This window comes from Tursiops truncatus, chromosome 10 (genome assembly GCF_011762595.2).
Source record: "Tursiops truncatus isolate mTurTru1 chromosome 10, mTurTru1.mat.Y, whole genome shotgun sequence".
NCBI classification, from domain to species: domain Eukaryota; kingdom Metazoa; phylum Chordata; class Mammalia; order Artiodactyla; family Delphinidae; genus Tursiops; species Tursiops truncatus.
In genome coordinates this window covers 82,766,409-82,790,293 of record NC_047043.1, presented here as the reverse complement: position 1 = coordinate 82,790,293, position 23,885 = coordinate 82,766,409, and the positions used below count along the sequence as shown (strand labels likewise).

The 23,885-nt window shown below is 38.0% G+C and overlaps 1 protein-coding gene across 1 annotated transcript in view; it reads left to right on the top strand.

Moving 5' to 3' along the window:
* The first annotated feature begins 9,567 nt into the window (after positions 1-9,567).
* MDFIC2 (MyoD family inhibitor domain containing 2) overlaps positions 9,568-23,885 on the top strand; it is a 103,005-nt gene continuing 88,687 nt past the window's right edge. The window contains exons 1-2 of the mRNA XM_019947483.2: positions 9,568-9,880; positions 10,459-10,546. Of these exons, the coding sequence (XP_019803042.1) occupies positions 10,459-10,546 (88 nt within the window). The 5' untranslated portion in view covers positions 9,568-9,880. The remainder of the gene's footprint in view (positions 9,881-10,458; positions 10,547-23,885) is intronic.

Genomic DNA, 23,885 nt, shown 5'->3' with positions numbered 1-23,885 from the left:
ATGGTAGTTCAACAAAGACCTCACAGTAGTCAAATATAAAGATGAGACAGTTGTAAACTCCATTTGGATGTCAACTAGTCTCTTAAAAGTAAAGTTGTATATTCTAGGGTAAAATTAATTTGCAAGCTAATGAACGCTATTTTTAAAACTGTATTTTCTAATCACAATTTTATTTATTGAGGGGTTTTCTCATTTTCCCCTTAAAAGTTTTTAATTTGATAAATACTAAAACCAAACAAAAAGTAAAACCACAGACTTGTATCGATACATAAGTGTTTACAACAGTTTTATTTGTAATAGCTGTAATAGGAAACTACTCAAACACCCATCAACAGGTGAATAGATAAACAAATTATGGTATGCCCACACAATGGAATGCAATAAAAGTGCACTACTGACACAACAATATAGATGAATCTCAAGATCATTGTGCTGAATTCAAAAATCTAGCAAAACAAACCAAAAAAAAAAAAAACACACAAATCATAGTATATGATTCCATTTAGATTTAATTCTAGAAAATGCAAACTAATCTATAGAGAGTAACAAAAAGAGGATTTGTATTTGTCTGAGAATGTGGGTGGAGAGAAGGTTGGATTACCAAGGGATGAGGAGACTTTTGGAGTGATGGGGATGTTTGTTATCTTGATTACAGTGATTGTTTAATGGGTTCATACACATGTCAAATCTGACCAAACCACATGCTTTAAATATGTGTCACTTTTTGCGCTTCAACTATACCTCAATGGAGTTGAAAAATAATTCACTCATAATAAACAGAATTTCTAAGTCTTTACTGAGTGTTTAATGTATGTTCAGGCTCTTTTCCAAGCTCTTTACATTCATTAATATTTAACCACCCCCCCCAACAACTTCAAAGTAGATACCATAATTATTACATCTACTTTAAAGATGAAGAAACTGGAACAAGTAAGTTGCCCACTTTGCTCTCCTGATTGCCCCATTTTTCCACTTTCTCACAACCCAAACAGGACATCCTGTGTTAAATCCTAACGATTGGATCCCAATCCCTAACGACTGGATCCCAATTCCAAATTTTGGGAGAGAGGATATTGGATTGGTCAGCTTGAACCACCTATTTCTGATACCACCTGTTATGGCCAAGGAATAGGGTGCTGGACCCACCTCTGTGAGTGATGGTGGCCATTATCTAAGAAGGAAGCCTTTCTAAACAGACTCCTAAAAAGCACTTCTAAATGTTGCCTACATTGGTGAACTCATCTTTAGAGATCTCGGGAGAGTAGTGGGAATGGAAGTATAAAGCAAGGCTATGTCTTCAGATCAACAAAACATACGGTGTTTTTATTTCTCTTTAACTGATATTAACTTAGCATTTGTGCCAACATTCCTACTGATAGTTGAAAAAAACTTACAAATTCAAGTTAATTCAATCTCTTCCAGCTTCAAAGAGAGGCTTTCAGGCTATATACAATCCCCCCTTAACTTCCCCTTGGATAGCAAATCTAATACATGATAATCCTCTGTCATTGCTGGTCTTCACTTAGAGAGAACACTTCCTGATAGCCTTTGGGGATCATCTCTTTCCCCACAATTTCTTCTCCCCAAATCCATAACCCTTCCATTGCTGCTAGCATGGATTGTCTACTATGCAGCACCCATGAATGGCATCTCTTATTGAGACCAAGAGCCTTGTTTCTGTTTACTGGCCCTCAGCACTTCTCTCAAACTTGGACGAAGTTTGGAATTCTCCCCAGGTGTTCTCAGAATACACTGTATTAATGGAAATACTCAAATCTTTTCACCTAGTCTTTCCATCTGCTATTGATATTTAGATGTCATGCTGGATGCAAAGATTTTTCTCTAAGTCTTGAAAACTACTAAGGTACTTCTAGGAAACTGGGCAAAGAACTATTCTGCCCTAGTAATCCCCAGATTATCCAGGGATCCTACTGTCCCAATCTTTCAAGAATTAACTAAAACAATAATGCACCAAACTCCTATTTAACGAACATCCAGCATCTAAACCACAGTCACACATCCCCTTCAAATTCCCTTCCTACTCACTTGTCAAAATTTAATTGGGTGGGGTGATTAGCTCAAACACTAAACTTTAAAGCAATTTTGTAGTCTTACCTAACATATGATTTATGGTTTAAATGTGATCTCAGTTCTTTGGTACTTATCATAAAAAGGACTTGCTTTCAAAACTACTGATTCTTCTATGAAGTTAAAATAAAATGAAATTTGAATCTCAAAAAGGAGCCACCCTTTGTTCTAGACTCATCTGCCCCACACCAGGGGATGTTGAAACCTGTCTCTGATGTCTGATTGACTGGAAGGATAGGGAAAAAGGAATGTGCAAAATTTCTTTAACTTTTGGTCTCAATGGAATAAATGATACTGGACTTGCATGTCTTCATTTATAGTTATAAAACCTGATAATTCTTGAGAGTAGGTAAAAACAAAAGACGAACTACATATTTGCTCCAGCTCTTGACTTGGCAACCCTTTCCCTACCAAAGTGCGAGTACTGAACAGATGGGGCCAAAGTAGAGTAGCAAAGTTGTTGAAGTGAAGAGGCACAGACCGGAGTCTGGGCTATTGAAGTGGCTAGAATGTTCAGTGCAGGGTTCTGGAGAAGAGGGAGCTGCACGAAGAAGGTAAGGGGCAGAGTTCACCCTAGCATTCCTGGCTAGGGGCTGGGTTGTGCATGCATAGGAAGAGACTTGAAGTATCTCGCAAAAATTAGCTTCTGCGGGACTGAGCAATGAATGCATGTATGAGGGTTAATACAGTGTTAGAGCACACTCTGGTCCAACTAGACTAGAGATATCTCACTGAGCACCTGGGCATTTAACTGAGCCCTGAAAAAGGACATGCCTCAGCCATAATAACCAGATATTTTAGCCTGAGCTACATAGTAACACTAAGAAAAAAACTGAAATTGACTCAACCCTAACAAAACATAAAACCAAGCCTGACAGGATCCAAAGTATATACCAGTAGTTTAACTGTTAGCTAGAACAAAATTCATTACCCTTTAAAAGAATGCGGTGTTGCCCAGAATCTCCATAATGTATCATCCAAAGTATTTAATATACAATAAAAGATTATCAGCCATTTGAATAACCAAGAAAGCAAGCAGTCAATAGAAGATCCAAATGTTGGGGTTACCAAATGCTGACTTTAAGCTAATATGATCAAGAAATTAAAGGAAAAAATGGTGATAATAAATGAGTATTATCAGCAAAAAAGTAGGAACTATTAGAAAGAACCAAATATAATGTAAATTCTAGAACTTAAAGTATGTTTAAAATGAAAAATATACAAGATTGCTTTAGTAGTAGTAGATTGGGGAGTATAGAAGAAAAGGCTAGTCACAGCAAAAGCAATTCTAGGGCTTCCCTGGTGGTGCAGTGGTTGAGAGTCCGTCTGCCGATGCAGGGGACACAGGTTCGTGCCCCGGTCCGGGAAGATCCCACATGCCGCGGAGCGTCTGGGCCCGTGAGCCATGGCCGCTGAGCCTGCGCGTCTGGAGCCTGTGCTCCGCAACGGGAGAGAGGCCACAACAGTGAGAGGCCCGTGTACCGCAAAAAAAAAAAGCAATTCTACAAAGATTATTCAATCTGAAGAAGAGAGACAAGAGGCTGGGGAAAAAATAAGTCGGGCCTCTGTGACCTTTGTGAAAATATTAAGTGGTCTAACGCATGTGTAATTGTAATGCTGTTGGAAGAGAAGACAGAGAAGGGAAGAGAAAACATATTTGAAGAAATGATGGCCCCAAATGTCTTGAACTTGGAGAAAAACGTCAACTCGCAGAATCTAGAATCTCAGCAAAATCTAAGAAGAAAACATTTTTTTTTTAAACTACATCTAAACACATCATAGACAAGCTGTTGAAAACCAAAGATTAAAAAATAAAATTAAAGTGATCAGACAGGGAAAAAGGCATGTTAGATATAGGGGTACAATAACAGGAAGGATGTCAAAATTAAAATGAAGGAAGGAAGGGAGGGAGAAATGGAGGGAGGGAGGGAGGGAGGGAGGAAGGGAGGAAAGGACGAGGGAAGGAGAGAAGGAAACTAGCAAACAAGAATTCTACACTCAGGGTAAATATCCTTTACTAAGGAGAATGAACTCAAGACATTTTTAGAAAAACAAAAGCTGAAAGAGTTTGTCACCAGCAGACCCGAACTTCAAGAAATGGTAAAGAAAGTTCTTTAGGCTGAAGAGGAATGAAATCAAATGAAAATTCAGGTCTACTAGAAGGAATTGAAGAAAACCAGAAATGGCAACTGTGTGGGTAAATGTTTTTTAAAATATCTATTTTTTCTTCTCCTAATTTATTTAAAAGACAGTTGACTATTTAAATACACACACTCACACACACATGCACACACATACACACAGGAACACTGCCCATCAGATTATAACATTTTAAATGTACAGCACATAGAAATAATAGTACAAAGGTGAGTGTGTTAATTGCATTATATAGTTATAAAGTTACTAATTTAACATGAAGTGGAACAATATTTACACTAATGGGACAGTAGTAAATTAAAGGATTTATACTGTAATCCCGAGGAAACAAAAATCTTCATAACCCACTAGCATGTTTATTCTTATAGCATGTATATTCTTATAGCATGTTATTCTTATTCACATGTTTATTCTTATATCTTTTCTCAGTGCCAACCAAGGTCTATGTCAGTAACAGAAACTCTGTAAGGTATAAAAATAATTTGGTCAAGGTAAACAGCTTTTTTAATGGTTTGGCATGAAACATGGATAAAACTTAATGCATTTTATATCCCTGAGTGCTATTTCTTAAACCTAAACTTTTGATGAGATCTAACATCTATTAAATCCTTGAATTGGTATGCCTTGTGGTGTTAGCTGTAACTTTCCGCTGGGAGAGCCTGTGTTACAAATAAGGAATTTTCTTCTTGTTTTATTTGTCTTTACCACGGATACTTTAGACCAATGTTTATTTACTCCATGTGTATTTTTGTATCAAGGCCACATAATCTCAAAGAGAATTTTAAAATGTAAAAAAACGTGATGGCATACATTGGTCATTAGAATGGCTACTGAAAACTTTTTCATTAACTATACTAAATAATATAGAGATTCCATTCTGTAGGAGAAAACATACTTTTGAAGGGTAAGCACTCATCCTATACCGTTTCCATCTGGACCCAATCCACCAATCCTTCAGAAAGATGTACTCTACAAGAGTCCTCAAATCCAATAATCCAAGTTGGTGACTTCTCTACACACTGATTAATACCATTTTGTGCATTATACATATAATGTCACTGTTATACAAACAATGGCAAGGGACAATGCAATGATTTTGAAGACAATCACAAAAGACTAATGTGATAGCACATAATTATTTGTTAAAGAAGGCTCTAGTTTCACACATTCAATTTTATTTTAAAAGAAACAAGAAGATGAAACATATGACGATCTTGCAGGGATTTTTTTTTTTTTTTTTGGCAAAGATAGCTTTATGCTGGATAGTGTGCCCTTAAAGATTCTATTTCTGGATAGGATTTTGATTAGGAACTAGAAATACTGCTGCATGAGTCAAAATAAAGGGAACGGAATTATTACTGCCGCATGAGTCAAAATAAAGGGAAATGGGTAATTCAAATTATCTCCTTTTAGAAAAGAAAACAAAAAAAGAATTTAAAAAGAAAACTTGAGCCTGGAGACCACATTCCTGGGTCTGAATTATTTAGCTCGCTATTTGAAATGAGCACAACAAACATAATTTGGACAGGGGATCCTTTCAATAACATGTTTATTCTCCTTGGAGCTTAGTCAGACCAGTCTGACCTCTGAGGCTCGCCAGTCACTTCTGGGCTTTATTTTGAACCATGTATTTCCAAGTCTGCTCTGCCTGGGACCCACTGGACTTAACTCCTTTTTACTTCCTATCATCCACTGTGGTTTATCTTTTTCATCCCAAGTCCCAGTCTAGCTCAAGAGACTAAAACCCAGTCCAAATCAGACTCCATCACCCAAATGGAGAATTCTGTGACCCAAGTACATCTCTAGGTGGGTGAATGAATGATTTAAAGGTTGGCATCAGTATGGAATACCCTTACTGCAATGTCCAACCAACAGGGACACTAGTGATATACAACTGGTTCAGGATAAAGTACTTGATGCTTACTTTTATCATCTTTCCTGATGAAGTAGAAGAAAAAATGCAAATACCATGCTTATTAATGTCTACAGTTCTCATTTTAAATGATTGCTAAAACAAAGACAGGAAAGGAATTTAAAATGAGTTGTCTAACTTCAAAAAATGGCATCTTCAAAATGAAAATAAAAATTCCATATAGAAAATTCAAATAACGTCACCCACTCTTCAAGACAAAAGCCAATTCAAAGAGCAAAAGTGAAATCAAAGGGCAGTGAAAGTCTAAGCAGAGAAAAATGATAAAATAGAACAACAGAAAAATTTTAACTGTTAGGACATGTTTAAAATATATCAGTCAGTCTCCAAAGAAGATATACAGATTGCCAACAAACACATGAAAGAATGCTCAACATCATTAGAGAAATGCAAATCAAAACTACAATGAGATATCATCTCACACCAGTCACAATGGCCATCATCAAAAAATCTAGAAACAATAAATGCTGGAGAGGGTGTGGAGAAAAGGGAACACTCTCGCACTGCTGGTGGGAATGTGAATTGGTACAGCCACTATGGAGAACAGTATGGAGGTTCCTTAAAAAACTACAAATAGAACTACCATATGACCCAGCAATCCCACTACTGGGCATATACCCTGAGAAAACCATAATTCAACAAGAGTCATGTACCAAAATGTTCATTGCAGCTCTATTTACAATAGCCAGGAGATGGAAGCAACCTAAGTGTCCACCATCAGATGAATGGATAAAGAAGATGTGGCACAAATATACAATGGAATATTACTCAGCCATAAAAAGAAACAAAATTGAGTTATTTGTAGTGAGGTGGATGGACCCAGAGTCTGTCATACAGAGTGAAGTAAGTCAAAAAGAGAAAAACAAATACCATATGCTAACATATATATATGGAATCTAAGAAAAAAAAAAAAAAAGGTCATGAAGAACCTGGGGGTGAGACGGGAATAAATACACACACCTACTAGAGAATGGACTTGAGGACACGGGGAGGGGGAAGGGTAAGCTGTGACAAAGTGAGAGAGTGGCATGGACATATATACACTACCAAACATAAAATAGATAGCTAGTGGGAAGAAGCCGCATAGCACAGGGAGATCAGCTCGGTGGTGCTTTGTGACCACCTAGAGGGGTGGGATAGAGAGGGTGGGAGGGAGATGCAAGAGGGAGGGGATATTGGGGTATATGTATAGCTGATTCACTTTGTTATAAAGCAGAAACTAACACAACATTGTAAAGCAATTATACTCCAATAAAGATGTAAAATAAATAAATAAAATAAAATATATCAGTCAAAACTGGATAATATTTCCAAATTAGAAATGAATGTTATCCTCATAAAAATTCCCTCAGAACTATTCTTCAAAGGATTTTAAAGTTTGCAATTTACTTAACAAATACAAATAAGTGTATCACAGTAATTTCAAAAGTAAAACAAGTAGAAAAATATGTATAAAACAAGCGGAAAAATATGTATAAATCAAGAAAAATCAAAGCATAAATCAAGAAAAATCAAGAGTAAACCATAACCTCCAAAGTAAGAAATGTGGACAGGATTTGAGTTATACGTTGCTCTGGGGACAGATAATTAGAAACTAGTTTAGTTGAACATAAATAAAATATGTAAACATAATCACAGAATCCAAGGAGAGGCTTCATCATCACACACTCAAGGTAGGAATGGATTCTCTGCCTTAGAAATTGCACGGAAGAACAGGTTATACAATTTGTAAACTTACAGAGAACTAAAACCATTTTGAATCTTAAAAAAAATAGTTTCTGTTGAGGAATAACATGGATACTCATATGGTCTATGATTAAAATACAACTGAAAATAAACTAGGAGGAATAATATGATCAGCAGTGTTCCAGCTCACTCATTCTCGCCTGAACACTTGACTACTTCTTCTCATCTGGACAGTGTTTGCATCTTAGGTTTCTTTAGCTCGGATGATGTCTCTATTGTTTTAAGATCACTGTGATTGTCATTTACCAAACATCTTCCTGACCCCAGGAATACATAAAATTTAGATAATTTGCTTTTCCAAAGGACAATGCCCGAACTCTTAAAGGCATTAGATTAAGTCTCCAATTTATGATGCAGGGACATAAAGTGCTATAACTAGAGAAAAGAGACAACCTAAGGAAACATCGTAATCAGGTGTTGCCTATGACTTTGGGACAAGGAAAACACCACTGGTTTTTGATATACTGGTTTTGTTTATCCAACCATTGTTAATCTGTAGGTGATCATGTCTTACACTGAGCAAGATGCAGAAAATGCAGAGACAGAGGTAGAGCCCTGGGGGGTTGGGGTGGAGGTGTTTCTAACCTTGCCAGGAAGATAAGACAGGTTTACAGAAGACCACAATGGAGATGATGATGCCAGGAGTCCCAAGGGGGACCAGAGAAGGGAATGATTGTTTCTAGACATTAAGAAGGCTTCAAGATGGGGGTGGAGGTGGGATTTTGAGGCAACATTCTGAAACGTTCATAACAAAAGCAGGTGAGTTCAAGAACAGCAGCATTGCAATTAGGTTAAAGGGAAAGGATAGGCACCTCGGAGAAATCTTAAAACTTTAAGCCACAGTTTGAAAATGATGCTATAGATTCTGACCAGTCAAGGTCTTCCTTGGCTATTTAAGGAATCTGAAATTTATCTTTTGCTCCCAGTTTTATTGTTTTTAAAAACTACGTTGATCAGTCAACTTTCACGCGAAACTGGGAGCAAAGTAGAAGAAGGAATGAAGTTGGGCAAAGAGGTGAAATGGATACAAGTCGATCAGATAACAGACAGTTTCCAGGTAAAGACATTGGAGGAGGCAAAACACTTTGGGTTAAAAAATAAAGATTATTTTTTATGATGAAAAGAGGGGATATGTGTATAGGTATAGCTGATTCACTTGGCTTTACAGTAGAAACTAACACAACATTGTAAAGCAACTGTACTCCAATAAAAATAAAATAAAATAAAAAACAACATTTAGGAATGTTGGACTATTTATTATCATGCATTCCTAAGGGTTATGGGTTATGCTCTCTGCTGTTAACCTTCTGTTGAAAACAGTACTATCTTTGCCTAAGAATCTAATGACAAATCCTCTTTGGAATGTGATTCCAAATTCTTTTGGGAATACCTGCAGACTCTCAAAAGAACGTTAAATGTTTTCTTGTTGTCTATAAAACGTTAGAAAAACTTGCCTTTTGAAACAGCAGCTGCAGGGTGAACTTCTAGAAAATAAACCCTGAGAGGTTTCTCTTCCTTTTCTTTTAACACAAATAGCCTACGTATATTTTTCAATCTCTTCTTTCCACATCCTTAATATTAACTGTAAGTGATGAATGGCGGGTGTGGAAAGAAGGAGACTGGAGAAACTCCGTCCATTTGAAAAGAGTTCATTCTTCTCACCCTATCTTGCAGAGTGTCATTTTAAATAAGTGCTGGCCTGGAGAAGGTTTTTATTGTTTTGAACCACAGGCTTTACATTACCTTAAAAAAAAAAACCCTCTCAGCCGCAAGTTGGATGCTTCTGGCAGCAATACAAATCTAGCACCACCCAGGGAGGGAGCGTATTTGCTTCTTCGCTCACTTCTGGCAGGGCAGAGGAATGCTGGACATTGAGAGACAAGAAGGGAGGCTGCCCAGAGCATCGGCACGCTGCTCCCCCGTCCCACGCCTTGGGCCTCCTCCCTTAGGAACAAACAGGTAAGTACATCGAGGTGCTGATGCAAGTGGGGCATCCTAGCTCACTGCAACGAAGCCATGGAGGAAGTCAAGTGCAATGTACTGAGAATACCTAATAGGTCTCAACACCTTCAGGAAGCTCAGCTTGGCCTGGCTGAGGTCATAAGGTTCTCATTCTACCCAGCACATTGCTGAAAAGTCCTTTGGTGTTTATTAGTCTTTCTAGCTTTGCACGTCACCTTGCAGCATGCTTTTCTCTAGGCTATTAAGAAATGCATTAAAACAGCCACTGAATGTTTGGGTTTTGACAAATCTGGGGCTACTTGTTCATCTGTTTTTCTTTCGTATTCAGAAATCAGAGCTCACAGCAAGCTAGACTGCTGAAAAGTGAAATATCATCTAAAGTTTCGTTTTCAATGTCAGTGTTGTAAAATACTATACATGGATAAAATGTAAGACTTAACGTTAGACAGGGAGCTGAAAAACTACAGAGATAAAATGTTCCTATAATATGAGAGTTGTCTCTAAATATAAGGCTCCATGTTATAAATTTGGGCTCTTAATGAATTTTTTATATAACCAATTCTGTTTCCACTTAGATGTCAGAAACTGAGCTGGAAAAGATAAAAGTCAGAACAGCTGAGCATTTTGAAAATGACAAAAATAACATTTCTTGGTTGAAGGAAGGTAAGTCCTCTTGCTGTTGATTTTCTATCAATGTGAGAATTGTGCTTTTGTTTATAAGCAAAAAAGAGTGTGGAAGAAAGAAGAAAAATGTCCCAGCATTTCAAATGACATTAATACTTCTGATTTTCTTTCTTTCTTTCTTTCTTTTTTTGACCTAAGTGGTAGTTTGAGGGTGTTTAGTATTGAAATGCTTTTTGTATTCCTTAGACTGCAGAGGTCACTCAGATGACTTTATGGGTAAGAGGATATACATTTTCAATTCAAATACACGTTACCTGTGAGGTTCTTGTTGTGCTGGAGAATTTTCTCCCTTGTAGCCAGGAAGATGAAATAATTTGAGGACAAGTATTTTTTAAATAATAATCACAGAAAGGAGTGCAGGCTGTAGGAAGTCATGTCTACAAATAGAATTGCCATTCACTGCAATTACAGAAGCCACCTTCCCCCGGGAGAGCACTGTCAGCCACAAGCACGACGTGCTTAAGATGCTTGCTTGAAATACACACACAAATCGATATGTCCTCCTAGGAGAAGTACAAATATGTGAACTTTCTAAAATACGTGTAAACTCATGATTATTTACTAGAAGGTTTGGTTTCATAATCTTTTCCTTTTATGAACATCTTTAATGTCTTTAATCTTCTTATGAACATCTTTAAAAGGAAACCAACTTGATATTCTATCTAAATAGATAAGTTGTGTCTTTTACTTCATTTCCTGAATCTATTCTGTTGTTAAAAGACGGCTCTTAAGTAGTTGCCATGCCTCAAAATTGTTTTCTAAGGTCACAGGAGACTTTAATATATATGTCAAGTAAGTTCTACAACACCAATAATAATAATAATAATCATGACATCAAACACGATGACAATGTGCATTAGTGATTATGCTGAATCATCACAACAACCCTAGGAAGCATTAATCGCTCCTAATATTCAGGTAAGAAAATAGAGCCTCAAAGAGTTTAAGTAAATTGCCTAAAATTACAAAATTAGGAAGTAACAGAGCGGGGATTTGATCCCAGACTATGTGACTCCATAGCATATAAACTGAACTACCACCTTACACACTGTTTCATAGAAAAGATGTTTAAGTTACTTGTCAGGACATGATCTGTGCTCAGAAAGTTTTCCTAAAGTGTTTAAATCAACACCTCCACCTTCACACGTACTCTTCTATCCACTCTTATTCTTAATCCTGCTTTACCCCCATCCTCGTTTTTTAACTGTTCACTTTTTTAAAAAAAGATTATCCTTCTGCCCCAGGGCCCCATAATCAAATTTAATAGCTGGAACTCATCTCCAGTGAAGACTTTATTTCAGGATAAAAGTGGGTACAGACATGTATTCTCAGAATCATTCCCTTCAAAAAGCCACAGAGCTAAGAAATTCTCTAACTTCTTTTTATTAAACAATCTTTTAAATAGAATCTTTAAAAAAACAATATAGAAGTAAAAAAACTGAACTCAGGCCAAAGATCCCTCTGTGTTTTTCTTGAGAAGACCAAGCCCGCAAAGACAGAGAAGTTCTTCACTGTGACTTAGAGTGTCGTTTATCTTATTTCTTTTGCTTCAATTGCCCATGCTATAGATGTCTCATAGAGAAATAATGACAAAAATTGATATACCAGTCATTTGCTTCCTGAAGAATTTCCATTTTAAAAAATTGTCTCCATTAAGTACAATTTAGGATTAAATTTTTATAATCTACAAAATCTAACTTCCTAGGTGACCTGTTTTAGCCCATCTGGACACTTCACTTAAGCTACACTCAAATTATGTTTACTGTATCATAAAAGGGATTCCAGCCAGATGCAAGATGACAACATCTTAATTGGGAATTACCAGGATGAGTTAGTTTTTGAACATAAAACTAACTTTTTTTGTTTGTTTTAATGTTAAGAAAAAGGATCTACGTTGGCTTTTTTTTCTTTTTTTTGGGGGGTACGCGGGCCTCTCACTGTTGTGGCCTCTCCCGTTGTGGAGCACAGGCTCCGGATGCGCAGGCTCATTGGCCATGGCTCACGGGCCCAGCCGCTCCGTGGCACGTGGGATCTTCCCGGACCGAGGCACGAACCTGTGTCCCCTGCATCGGCAGGCAGACTCTCAACCACTGCGCCACCAGGGAAGCCCTTTTTTTCTTTTTAAAGCAACCTGGTGCAATGGAAAGAGCAGAGGATTTAAAGTCAGGCAGGTGAAGGTTTAAAACTTCAGCTCGGCTGTTTACTGGCTGTTTGGCTGTGCCGTGTTGCTCAACCTCTCCGAGCTGCAGATTCCCCAGCCAAGGACTGTAACACCTACTTGTGAAATTACGGGAGAGAGATCTCATTACTGTTGTGTCTTTTCTTCCTCTTTAAAGCATGATTCAAAATAATATAATGTTTTTTTTGAGATCCTGGTTCACACTTGGAACAATCTGCACTAGTACCAGCACTGTATATTTTAATAGCTTTGTCAACAGAAAGGACCTCTATAAAGACGCAAAGAGGCAGTTTATTTGGGATCTTAGAATTGCAATTTGGGGAATCACAGTTTCCGGAGGAACCCAGAATAGTGTCTCAACAGAGGAAAACAGGCAGGGGGTTTTATGGAAAAAAGGAGGAAGTTCATGCAGGCTTAGGCAAGTTGTTTACCAAAGATTTGGATTGGAGGGTAAATATGTTCCATATATACAACTGGGTTATCAAGCACGTCTCATCCCTTACTAGGGAAAGGTAGGGTTTCCTTAGTCCAAAGAAAGTCCAGGTCTCAGCATTACTGTTTCCTTTTGGCAATTCAGCAACTACTCAGCAGCTTTATTTTTGAGTGTTCAGCCGAAGTTCAGCATGGACAGCAAACACGGAGGTCCTTCGTGACACTTCAGTCATTCCTGCCATTGTTTCTCTCACAGCATTTTATATAAATTCCTTCCCATGGTCCCTACAACCATTTGGTGTGCAGTAGTATTGTCTCATTTTACAGATTAAAAGACCGAGGCTCAGAGAAACTAGATCTTGCTCAAACTGACAGAGCTGTTAAGTGGCAAACTGAACCTTGAACCCAAATCTTCCAAATTCTGTTCTTTGCCTTAAACCACTTTGTCACAATGCCTTCTCCAACAGTTATCGGTATTTGAAATTTATCAAACCCCATCCCCCTTAAAAAAGAAAAAGAAATACAGTCATCCCTCGGTATCTGCAGGAGGATTGGTTCCAGGACCTTTTGCAGATACCAAAATCCAAGGATGCTCAAGTCTCTTACACAAAATGGCACGGTACAGTCAGCCCCCTGTATCCACAGCTGCAGAACCCATAGATAGGGAGGACTGACTGAAGACACTTGAAAGTGGTTCAAAAGGTTTTTTCAGGAATAGCAAAAGTAATTGCTTCTCCCATCACAGTGCCTCTTGCCTCCCTCTGCAATTCCAGCTGAATACTGGCCATGTTTAAAACATAGGGAATCACAGCACTGCCCTATTAGGGTTGCAGCAAGCACTCACTGGCATAATCTACATAAACCACTGAGCACAGCACCTGACCTCAGAGTGAGCATGGGACCAACAGGAGTTAGCACCTTCACTGCCAACCTGAGTACTGATACTCTAACTTCTCATCTTCAAACATTCAATTTATCCAGTTCGAGTCAACATTTATTAACAGCGGTATCACTGGAGACAAGGCATGAGCATAACACAGAACAATTTTAAAAAATGAAAGAAGGACAGAAACACAGTCCTGCACTCAGGAATTTTATCTAATTGTCCTGCTTTCCCCTGAAAGGTGAAGAGGTTCTTATTTGCCTTCTACTTTCTCTCCTATGCACCATGGGCCTGATGGCCTCGGCAATGGTGTCAAAGAGCTGCTTAAAGCAACATCCAGAGCTTTTATTAACAATTAGGGTAAATAGCGTTTAAGAAACACACCAATAAACCTGAAAATGCACTCGGAGTCAAGTTAACTGAATCCTATTTTACCTTCTATCAAACTACCTGGCAATCTTGTACCATTATTCGTCATCTTGCCTTTAAATTCCTGACTTCTCAAATTTTAGATTGATCAAATTCCTGGGTCCCAACTTAAGGAATTCAGGAGGATATAGGTGGAGGCCACAAACAAATGCTTAAGAGCAAGTTAACATGAAGTAACATGTTCAGGGACCATACTTGGGGAAACCCTGTTTTAAGACAATCAGAGAAACAAAATATGATTGTGAAACATGCACCAGGCAAGATGAACTGTACTGTGTAACTGTGCACCAAAGTGGTCTAGAAAGGCCAGTCTTGAAGGTGGTCATCCTCTATTTGCACAGGTGAAGAGGAGTAATGCTGGGTGCAAATCACAGGCTGCGTGATGCCCGCTTTGGCGCTAGGGAAACGGGCATTTGGGCTAGTTACCTGTGTATGGATTAACACAAAACAAGGAGGACAGAGAGACTGAGTTCCAACTATAAGTTAAGTAGTTAGTTGGACATGGGTTCTAAGTTGTCACTGCAGGTCTGAGGTCAGGGACTAATATACTGAAGTGTCATTTAAATCTGTAACTGGAGTGCAAAGTGGGATGAGGCAGGCAGAGGAAACTTTAAGGCAAGGGGGATGTTGATGGCTAAGAGAGCAATGCATTCAGTAGCCCTGAAGTGAGGACAACACGACCAGCATGAAAGTCATAACAAGGAGAAGAAAATAGGCCCAAACGTGAAAAAGGTTACAAAGGAAAAACTGATATAACATAGAAACTGGGGGGGAAATTACAGGTGGAGTAAGATGGCATGTAACACCCCATTAAACCAGGGAGCATTCTGGGTAAGCATTTCAGTGCTCGTTCCTTACACTATTTGATGGAGAAGAGAAACATCAGAATGAAGGGATGGAAGCCTTTAAATTGTTGCCATTTGCAGTTTAAAAATCACAGCATCACCAGTGTTTGAGCTGCACACGATTTCTTAGAGTGTCTCCTGAATTTTCAGGAGAAAGTGGATTTCTATATGAAATCTCCTGATTTCTAAAGGTTAAATAATAACAATTAACAACAACAAACAACACTTTCAAGAAAGAGCCATGCAGAACAAATGAAACCAGGTTCTGTGAGTCTATTTCAGCCCATGGGCTACCAGTGTGTAACTTCTGTTCTAAGAGCTTGTATCTCTTAACAAAATCTAGTACAATTTCCTAAAAACTGATTTTCCATAAATATATATATATATATACACACAAAGTCAAAACAATGGTGTGACCTACAAAATGTGAAGTTAAGAAGATCGAAATAAAACTGTTTGCCCTTCAGAAGACTAGCTCTCTGTAACGGTTTTAGTGGAGCAGTCTCTTTATGAGTGTAATAAATAGAGGGAAGAATAAAATTATCCCAAGTTACAAGTGTGCCCTCAATGTATGAAGCATAGTTTTATAATCTTCTAACCTGATGCTGACTCGGTCCCATACCTGCTACACTGGGTGGGCCCCAGAGGGAAAATTCATATTATAGAAAATACTTGATTTTTAAAAAATGGCCAGGGGCTGGGCACAGGGAGAGGGCAATGAATAAGCTTTCTCTCACTTTCCAAAAATGCCAGGAAGAAAAGAGCCTGGGAGATGAGAATTCTGTAGTAACTCTGAACAAACTACAGATCCTTTTCTGTAAGCAGTCACATGGTGACTACCGTCTTTGGTGATTTCAAAATTATTATTTAGAGATATTTTAAAGGAAACTTCCCTAAACTTATTTAGTATTGATGTAGAGGAGTCAAGTCACCAATGAGTTGGCATCTTGAATACAGTGGTTATTATTTAATCAAAATTCAGCAGTATTAGAGACTAATATTCCAAGATACTGGAAAACATCCGAGAGGTCCAAAAAGCCATGTTACACAAATTTCCTTCTCAATATAATGCAAAACCTCAAATCCATAACACAAAAATCCCAGCTCACTCTTTTTTTTAATTTTTTTTTGCGGTACGTGGGCCTCTCACTGCTGTGGCCTCTCCCGCCGCGGAGCAATAGGCTCCGGACGCGCAGGCTCAGCGGCCATGGCTCACGGGCCCAGCTGCTCCGCGGCATGTGGGATCTTCCCGGACCGGGGCACGAACCCGTGTCCCCTGCATCGGCAGGCGGACCCTCAACCACTGCGCCACCAGGGAAGCCCCCAGTTCATTCTTGATTAAGGTTTGTTTGCAAATGAGATAGAGAAAGTATAAATCTTACATTTATTGACATTCATAAATTCACGCAACTTCCCTTAATTCCAAGTGAAGACAGTTCACTTCATTTGCTCAGAAAAATAATTTCAGATCTTGAGCATTAAGACAATTCCAAAATGCATACTTTATACAATTCCACAAGCTTTTGATGAGGCTCCTCTTGAACTCACAGATAACATATTAGGCGAAGAAACAAAGATGTCAAAAAAATGAAAACGCCACAGGTTTTGCACTCAAGGAACTCATGTATTTCAGTGCTTTATTATAATGACTAAATATTAATCCATGCTAATTCGCTCATTCAGATAATTTTCATTTTTAGAAGGGCTACTTTTTTGTGTCTAGCTTAAAAATTAAGCCACATTAACGCCTATTTTAAATTGTTAATTTCCACCAATAGCATATCTTAGTTTCCTTTTACTATGTACACACAGGAAACAGAATCATTAGCTCTTGTTTCTGAGGTCTCCATGAACTTGTGAAAATGTGTTACCTAATAACCAAAATACAGGTAAGGAGAAGGTAATAGTCAAATAGAGTGTTGTGCTGTTTTTAACCAGAGCTGAAAGGAGAAATTATATGTGAAAATATGTCCCTGCAAGTCATATAAAGAAGTAAAATAAGCACAAGATAATTTCACAGGGTAATTGTTTTGAAGCTTTAAAACAAGATGATGTGATAGAAATTGCTGTGGGGAACTGTCCTTGAGAATCAGTGGTCAGAAAAGTTCTGAAGGAGAGAGATTTGAGTGGAGACTTAATTGACAAGAAGAAGCCAGCTGTGCAAAAATCTGGGAAGAGCATTCCGGCAGGAAAAAGATCCTGTTTAAAGACAGTATGGCTCAGAATGGCTGGATGGGAAGGAAGGAAGGAGGAAGAAAGGGAAGGAAGAAAAAAAGGAAATGAGGGAGTAAGGAAGGGAAAGGGGGAAAAAAAGGGCTCAAGTTGCAAATAATGTAGAACCTTGCTGGTCGCAGTCAGGAATTCAGGTGTTTTTCCTTAATTTGAATTAGAAGCCACTGCAGATTGTAAGCAGGGGAATAAAAGGACTCATTTATATTGGATGTGGTAAAGAGTGTACTCGGAAATAAAACAGAAGACACTGCAGTTAACCAAGCAAAAGATAGTAAGTGGGATAGGATAAAACTGTGAAGGTGAGAGAGGTAGAATAGGATTCGGGACCTATTTTGGAGGTAGAGCCAACTGAACTGGCTGGTGCCCTGGTGTGGGCCGACAGAAAGAAAGGAGGCAAGGCTGACTCCTGGCTTGAGACACTGCATGATGGTAATGCTGCATGAAGAATAAGAGAAAAACTGGCTGGAGATGGGAGAATCAGAAGATCTGGGTGGGTCAAGTTAAGTGTGAAATGCTGAAGATAATCCCCATGAAGATTATCAATTGGGCAAGAGGATATATGAGATCAGTGCCCAGTTTAAGTAACGCTGACAGGGAAAGCTGGCTAGAGATTTTGCTTTAGACCCGAAGATTGAGAAAGCATCTACCGATGGGAGAGCACAGGAAATGAGATACAATTTCAAGTAGAAACACAATTTCTTTCAAGGCAGGAAAGAACACGTCATGTTCCAGGAAGTGAACAAAAACAAGAAGGGCTGGAGCATCTTGACCCAAAGGAAGGTTGGCATTTGATGAGTGTGGGGAGTTTGCCCAGGAACCGAGCTTCAAGCCTTTCAGAGACCTTGGTCAGTCAGCGTCTTGGATTCCAATGAACTCTTTACCCTGGAAATGCCTACTAGAGATATATTTTATCTTGTAGTAAAATATACCCACTGCATTTTATTCTCAAAAAAAATTAGGTAAAGGACTATGAAAGGATAACATACTACTTTCAAGATCTAACAATGATAAAATGAAGCTTTAATAGTTTGTATTAGTTCTCCAGAGAATCAGAACCAATAGGCTAGGTTGATAGATAGACAGATAGAAGAAAGGTGAATGGATGGATAGATAATAAAGGATTTATTATGAGGCACTTGTTTATACAATTATGGAGGCTGAGCAGTCCCACGATCTGCTGTCTGGAAGCTGGAGGCTCAGGAAAGCAGGTGGAGTAGTTTCAGGCCAAGCCCCAAGTTCTGAGACCCAGTGGTGTAAATCCTGGTCCAAGTAACAAGTTCAGAGAACTACGGGTGCAGATGTCCAAGGGCAGGAGATGGATGTCCTAGCTCCAGTGGAGACAGAAAATATGCCCTTCCTCTTTCTTTTTGCTCTACTTATCCCTTAACCCACTCTGGAAAGAGATATTCTCTAATCAGACTATCAATTCAAGGGCCCACCTATTCCCTGAAATAACTTCATGTACACACCCATAAATAATGTTCTACCAGCTCCCTGGATATCCCTTAGCCCAGCCAAGTTGACACATAAAATTAATCATCACATAGTTTTTGAGAGGAAAGTAATAGATAATTTTTCTAGTTAAATTAATGATAAGTGGTATTTATTGGAAGGCTGGGAGTCAGTTTGCAGTCTACAAGGAAAATTCAGGTCCAGGATGGACAGGAAGTAATCTAGCTCTGGTGATCCAGATAGCAAGATTTAACAATACATTCAGGTCACCACTCCTAAAACATTATCTCCACACAATTTTTATGTCCTCTCATCCCCCTGTACTCAAGACTCCAAATCTCAAGGAAGAAAGCTCAACAGATTTGTCCATGAGTCCCCATCCTGGCTAGGTAGGGCAGGAAACCGTGACTGACAGCACCTCAAGGCTACGCGTAATGGGGGAGAGATGCTTCTTCGGATGAAATTCAGTATGCTAGCACCAGAATGAAAGGAGAACAGATGCTGTGTGGCTTCCAAATAATGTCTACTCTAAGAGACAGTACCCACGATTTTCAGTGCTTTGCTCCACAGGGATAGTATTTTCTTAAGAACCTGACATGTGCTGCTGATGGAACACTGAACATTTCAGGAAGGAGAGTATTTACTTTAAATGTATTGGCCTTCTACCGAAGTTCAAAAGTCAGAATCATTTTGTTTCTCTGATAACCTTCTTTTATGTTGAGAAGGTCCAGTAAAAGATGAGATCTGTGTTCTCACAGGTCAACAAATTAAATTCACACGGCACATCCTACAGCTGACGGTTGAACTTTCTTTCCAACTAAGCCTATAAAGTGGTAAGTTCATTTCTTATAAAATGATGATGTTGATCCCAATGGAATGGAAGGCCTACAAGATGCCATGTCAGCCTTGAGACTATAACCAGATGAATTAATCAGTGCAAAGTCCCTATAAGTTATTAAATAGCAGATTTAAACACTCTCTTTCAATGATGATAGGGCAGTACATCAAATCCAGAATGATCTTAGCTCACCATTATTAACTGCAATTTTATGAACTAGGAGTGAAGCCATCTGTAGAAACTGTGAACCAATCTTTCCTGTCTCAACAGGAAAATGAAAGTTGTAGCTAACTAGAAAGTTCAAGAGATTTACTTGTTTCAACTGAGATTTTTCAGGAGACTCCTTTTCCTCTATGTCACAGCTGTTGGTGTGATTCACTTAATCAACATTAGTATAAAGAGAAATCTTATAGGGAGAGAAAAAGTCCCCTATGTTCTATGGCTCAGGAATAAGGACATTCCATTTCTTGTAGATTCCACAAAGAGATACTTTATTTTTATATGATTATGGCCCATTTCTTTCAGCTCAGGAACAGCATTTAGAGGGAATATACTCTCTAATAAAACGTACCTGCGCTAGGTGTGCACCAGACCATTAGTACAAAAAGGAATGTGAAGAGAGGAAATGAAGACGTCAGTCTACAGACATAAATCACTTCAACCATTTTAGCCATTATTTAAGCCTGTCAAAATGTAAATGAGCAGCAAAGACAAAAAGCAAGGGCAATGACAGTAGTTTTGCCAGCGTATAACTTCAAGAAAAAAGAGAAGGGATAACTCCTAGAGGTGTAGAATTAAATAAGGCATCAGGCAATTTCTCCTCTTGAGCTGAATTTCCACACTACTATGGATTTGAAAAGAAACAGCTACCTTGCAGAAGGTAAGAAAGGTGCTTCATGATGTCTACTCTCAAACAACTGACAATAGGAGAGGAAAATCTGCATTTTACCTCCTTCATTTGCTGATTTTATTTTCTTTATTATATTTAGAATATTCAGCATTATAGACTGGAAACCAAATTTCTCCCAGAGTTGACAAAAGATATATGTCAACACTAAAACATCCTGAATGTAAATTTCATTAAAATATGTAAAGTTTCTATAAATAAACTCTTTGAAGAAAAAATTCATCAAAAATTATATTCCATCTACATTCAACAAAAAAAAGAAAGATTCCACTCTACAGTGTCTTAAAACTAATTTCTTAGACCACTATATGAAAACTCAGATTGATAAGACAAAGTATTCATACCATAAAAGAGGCATTTGTTTTATACAATAATATACAATTAAGTAAACCAAATCAACGAATGTTTTGATTTCCTGAAACGCAAAGACTTAACACAAATAATATGTCATGATTCTTGTGCCCAAGGAACTTATAATTCAGTTGGAGAAACAAAATATCAACAACACATCCTGTGTGCCAGAGGACTCAGACAAGAGCAAGCTTTTCAACTTTATATGAAATATAGTACAATGTGCACAACCAATTTGGATGGAACTTTTCAGTATCAATCTCTCACACACCAAACCATACGGGTATACCTAATTCCTTAGATAAAGATTTCTCTTAAGATTAAAACAGAGCTTGTTGGTTTGCTATATTTTTAATGGATTTAGCAGATTTCAGCTAAAACAACTGCACTAAAGATTCCCTTGAAAACAGGATTCATTTAAAAATATTAACTTAGATTTCTTACATAACCTCTTAAAAGAAAAGAACTTTTTGTAAATATTCTTTAATTTATTACCCAGCCTTTTTTCTTAAAAGAAAAAAGAAAAGAAAAACAACTGATGTCCATATTTTAAAATGAGGAAAAACTATAACATGAAGAGATAAAGATACTTAATAAATAGTAAGGGAGTTCATTTTTCCAGGGAAAATTCTAATGTGAATGACTTATTTAGTGAAGAGGGAAAACTGCATTAAGGACTTTAAAAGAAAAAATAACAACACAACTTGGAGGCAAAATATATTCATAGGTCATGAATACACTGGGGTGTCCAATATACTGTTAAACCTCTAAATTCTGTAGGCCAACAACCATTAATTAAGAAGCTACCCTCAGGCCTCTGGATTCTAGGACAAATTACCAAGTCTGAGTTCTAAACTCAATTCATCACTTCCTCTCTAATAGAAGAATGTACTCGTTGCTTCAGTTTTACTTAAGGACATCACTCTTGTCTTGTAGTCCCCTAGCAGCTAGGAGAAATAACTTGTTCTCCTCACTTCACAGGTTAACAATGCTAATTGGAAATCGAATTTAATTTGTAAAAACCCTGAACAGGGAAAAGTTACATGGCTAAAAATTATATATATAATTATATATTACATACATATAATATACATAGTTATATATAACACATATGTATATGGAACAAAATATTTTATTCCATCCTTCTCTCTGGCCTTCTAACAATACATTTATTGACTTTCTTCTCTTTGTAAGACAACATAGTAGCTTCTTAGGAGAGAATCAGACATAAATAACACTCTAGGTGCCCACAATCAGTGTATATGGGATATTGCAGAGGCCGGTAGTAGTTAAGGAAACTTCACCATAAGCCACCAGATTTAATAAAGCAGAAATGTTAAGTATTAGATTGCTAATTGCTCAAGGGCATGGGTGTATCCAGCTTACTTACTTCTATATTTGAGCATCCAGATAGCCCCTGGAACAGAGCAGATGCTCAAAAATGATATGAATAAATGAAAGAATACGTAAGTAAATTCCAAAGATGATATGATATTCAGAAGTGATATATGATATAAGAAAGAACACATCTACAATTCAGAAAAATCGGGGATGTGGCTGGGCTATAAATCATAAGTAGAGTAGGCAGTAGCATTACAAACTGCTGGAATACTGTGGTCTAAAGTGGAGACAGAGAAGTCTGGGGTGTTCAGAGAACAGTAGTTATGTTTTCCTGGGTAAAGGGTATGTGTGTGACAGTAGGAAATAAACATTGGCTCTATCATGAAGGACTGTTAATACTAGGCTGAAGAGCATATTTGGAAAGTTCTAGGACAAAGAGAAGCTATCAAATGTATCTGGGCTGGGGGTTGGGAAGGCGGACAGGACCTAAAGATGGCAGAAAACTCTGTGCTTTAGAAAACATTTGTGATTTGAGCATCTTTATTTAAATGGATTAGAAGCATATAAATTGAGGGGAAGGGTAGAAACAGAGTGTTGCATCCACAGATGAGAAAGAATGACTTCTGCATTGGGCTACTGGTTGCCAGGACAATGGGAACAAAGGGGCTGGCACCCAAGAGAGTGCTGGCCCCAACGCCTTGGCCATGGACTAGATGGTAGAGGGTAAGAGGAGGAGTTGTCAGAGATTCTAGAAAACCTCAGGGTTGAAACTGGAATGCCTCTGTGTGTGTGTGTGTGTGTGTGTGTGTGTGTGTGTGTGTGTCCCCTTATGTAAATAATCTGTTTCAGAAAATTAGAAAACGCAAATGGCAAAAAATTACTCCAAATCTTAACACTTAGGGGTAGTCACTGTACATCTTTCCTTATATGTGTACCAAAGTGTATATACACACACTAGTAAATTTAATGAAATTTGATTATGCAATATAATTAATAATGTGCTTTTCTTACTCATAAATGAATGTCAATACCTTTTCAGCTTAACAAATACAGATTTATAGCACCATGTCAATGGCTATACACACAGTACTCCACTACTGAAGTCATAAAATATATGTCAACATTTCCTTACTTTCGGATATTTAGGTTGTTTCCAATTTCTTGCTTTGAAATCTCAAAAGAATACACTACAGCATCTATTGCGATTTCCTTTCAAACGGATTAACCAGAAGCACCTTGTGCATCCTCACACCTTATCTTTGGTTGTCAGGGAACCGTATGCAACGTACTGCACATCAGTGCTTCACTTTATGTTCATAACAGCCATGCTCAGGAAGAAAGTAAAGGTCAGAGAAATTTTAAAAATGAGGTCTAAAGTCACACAGGTAACAGATCACAGAACCAGATCTCAAGCCAGGCATGCTGATCC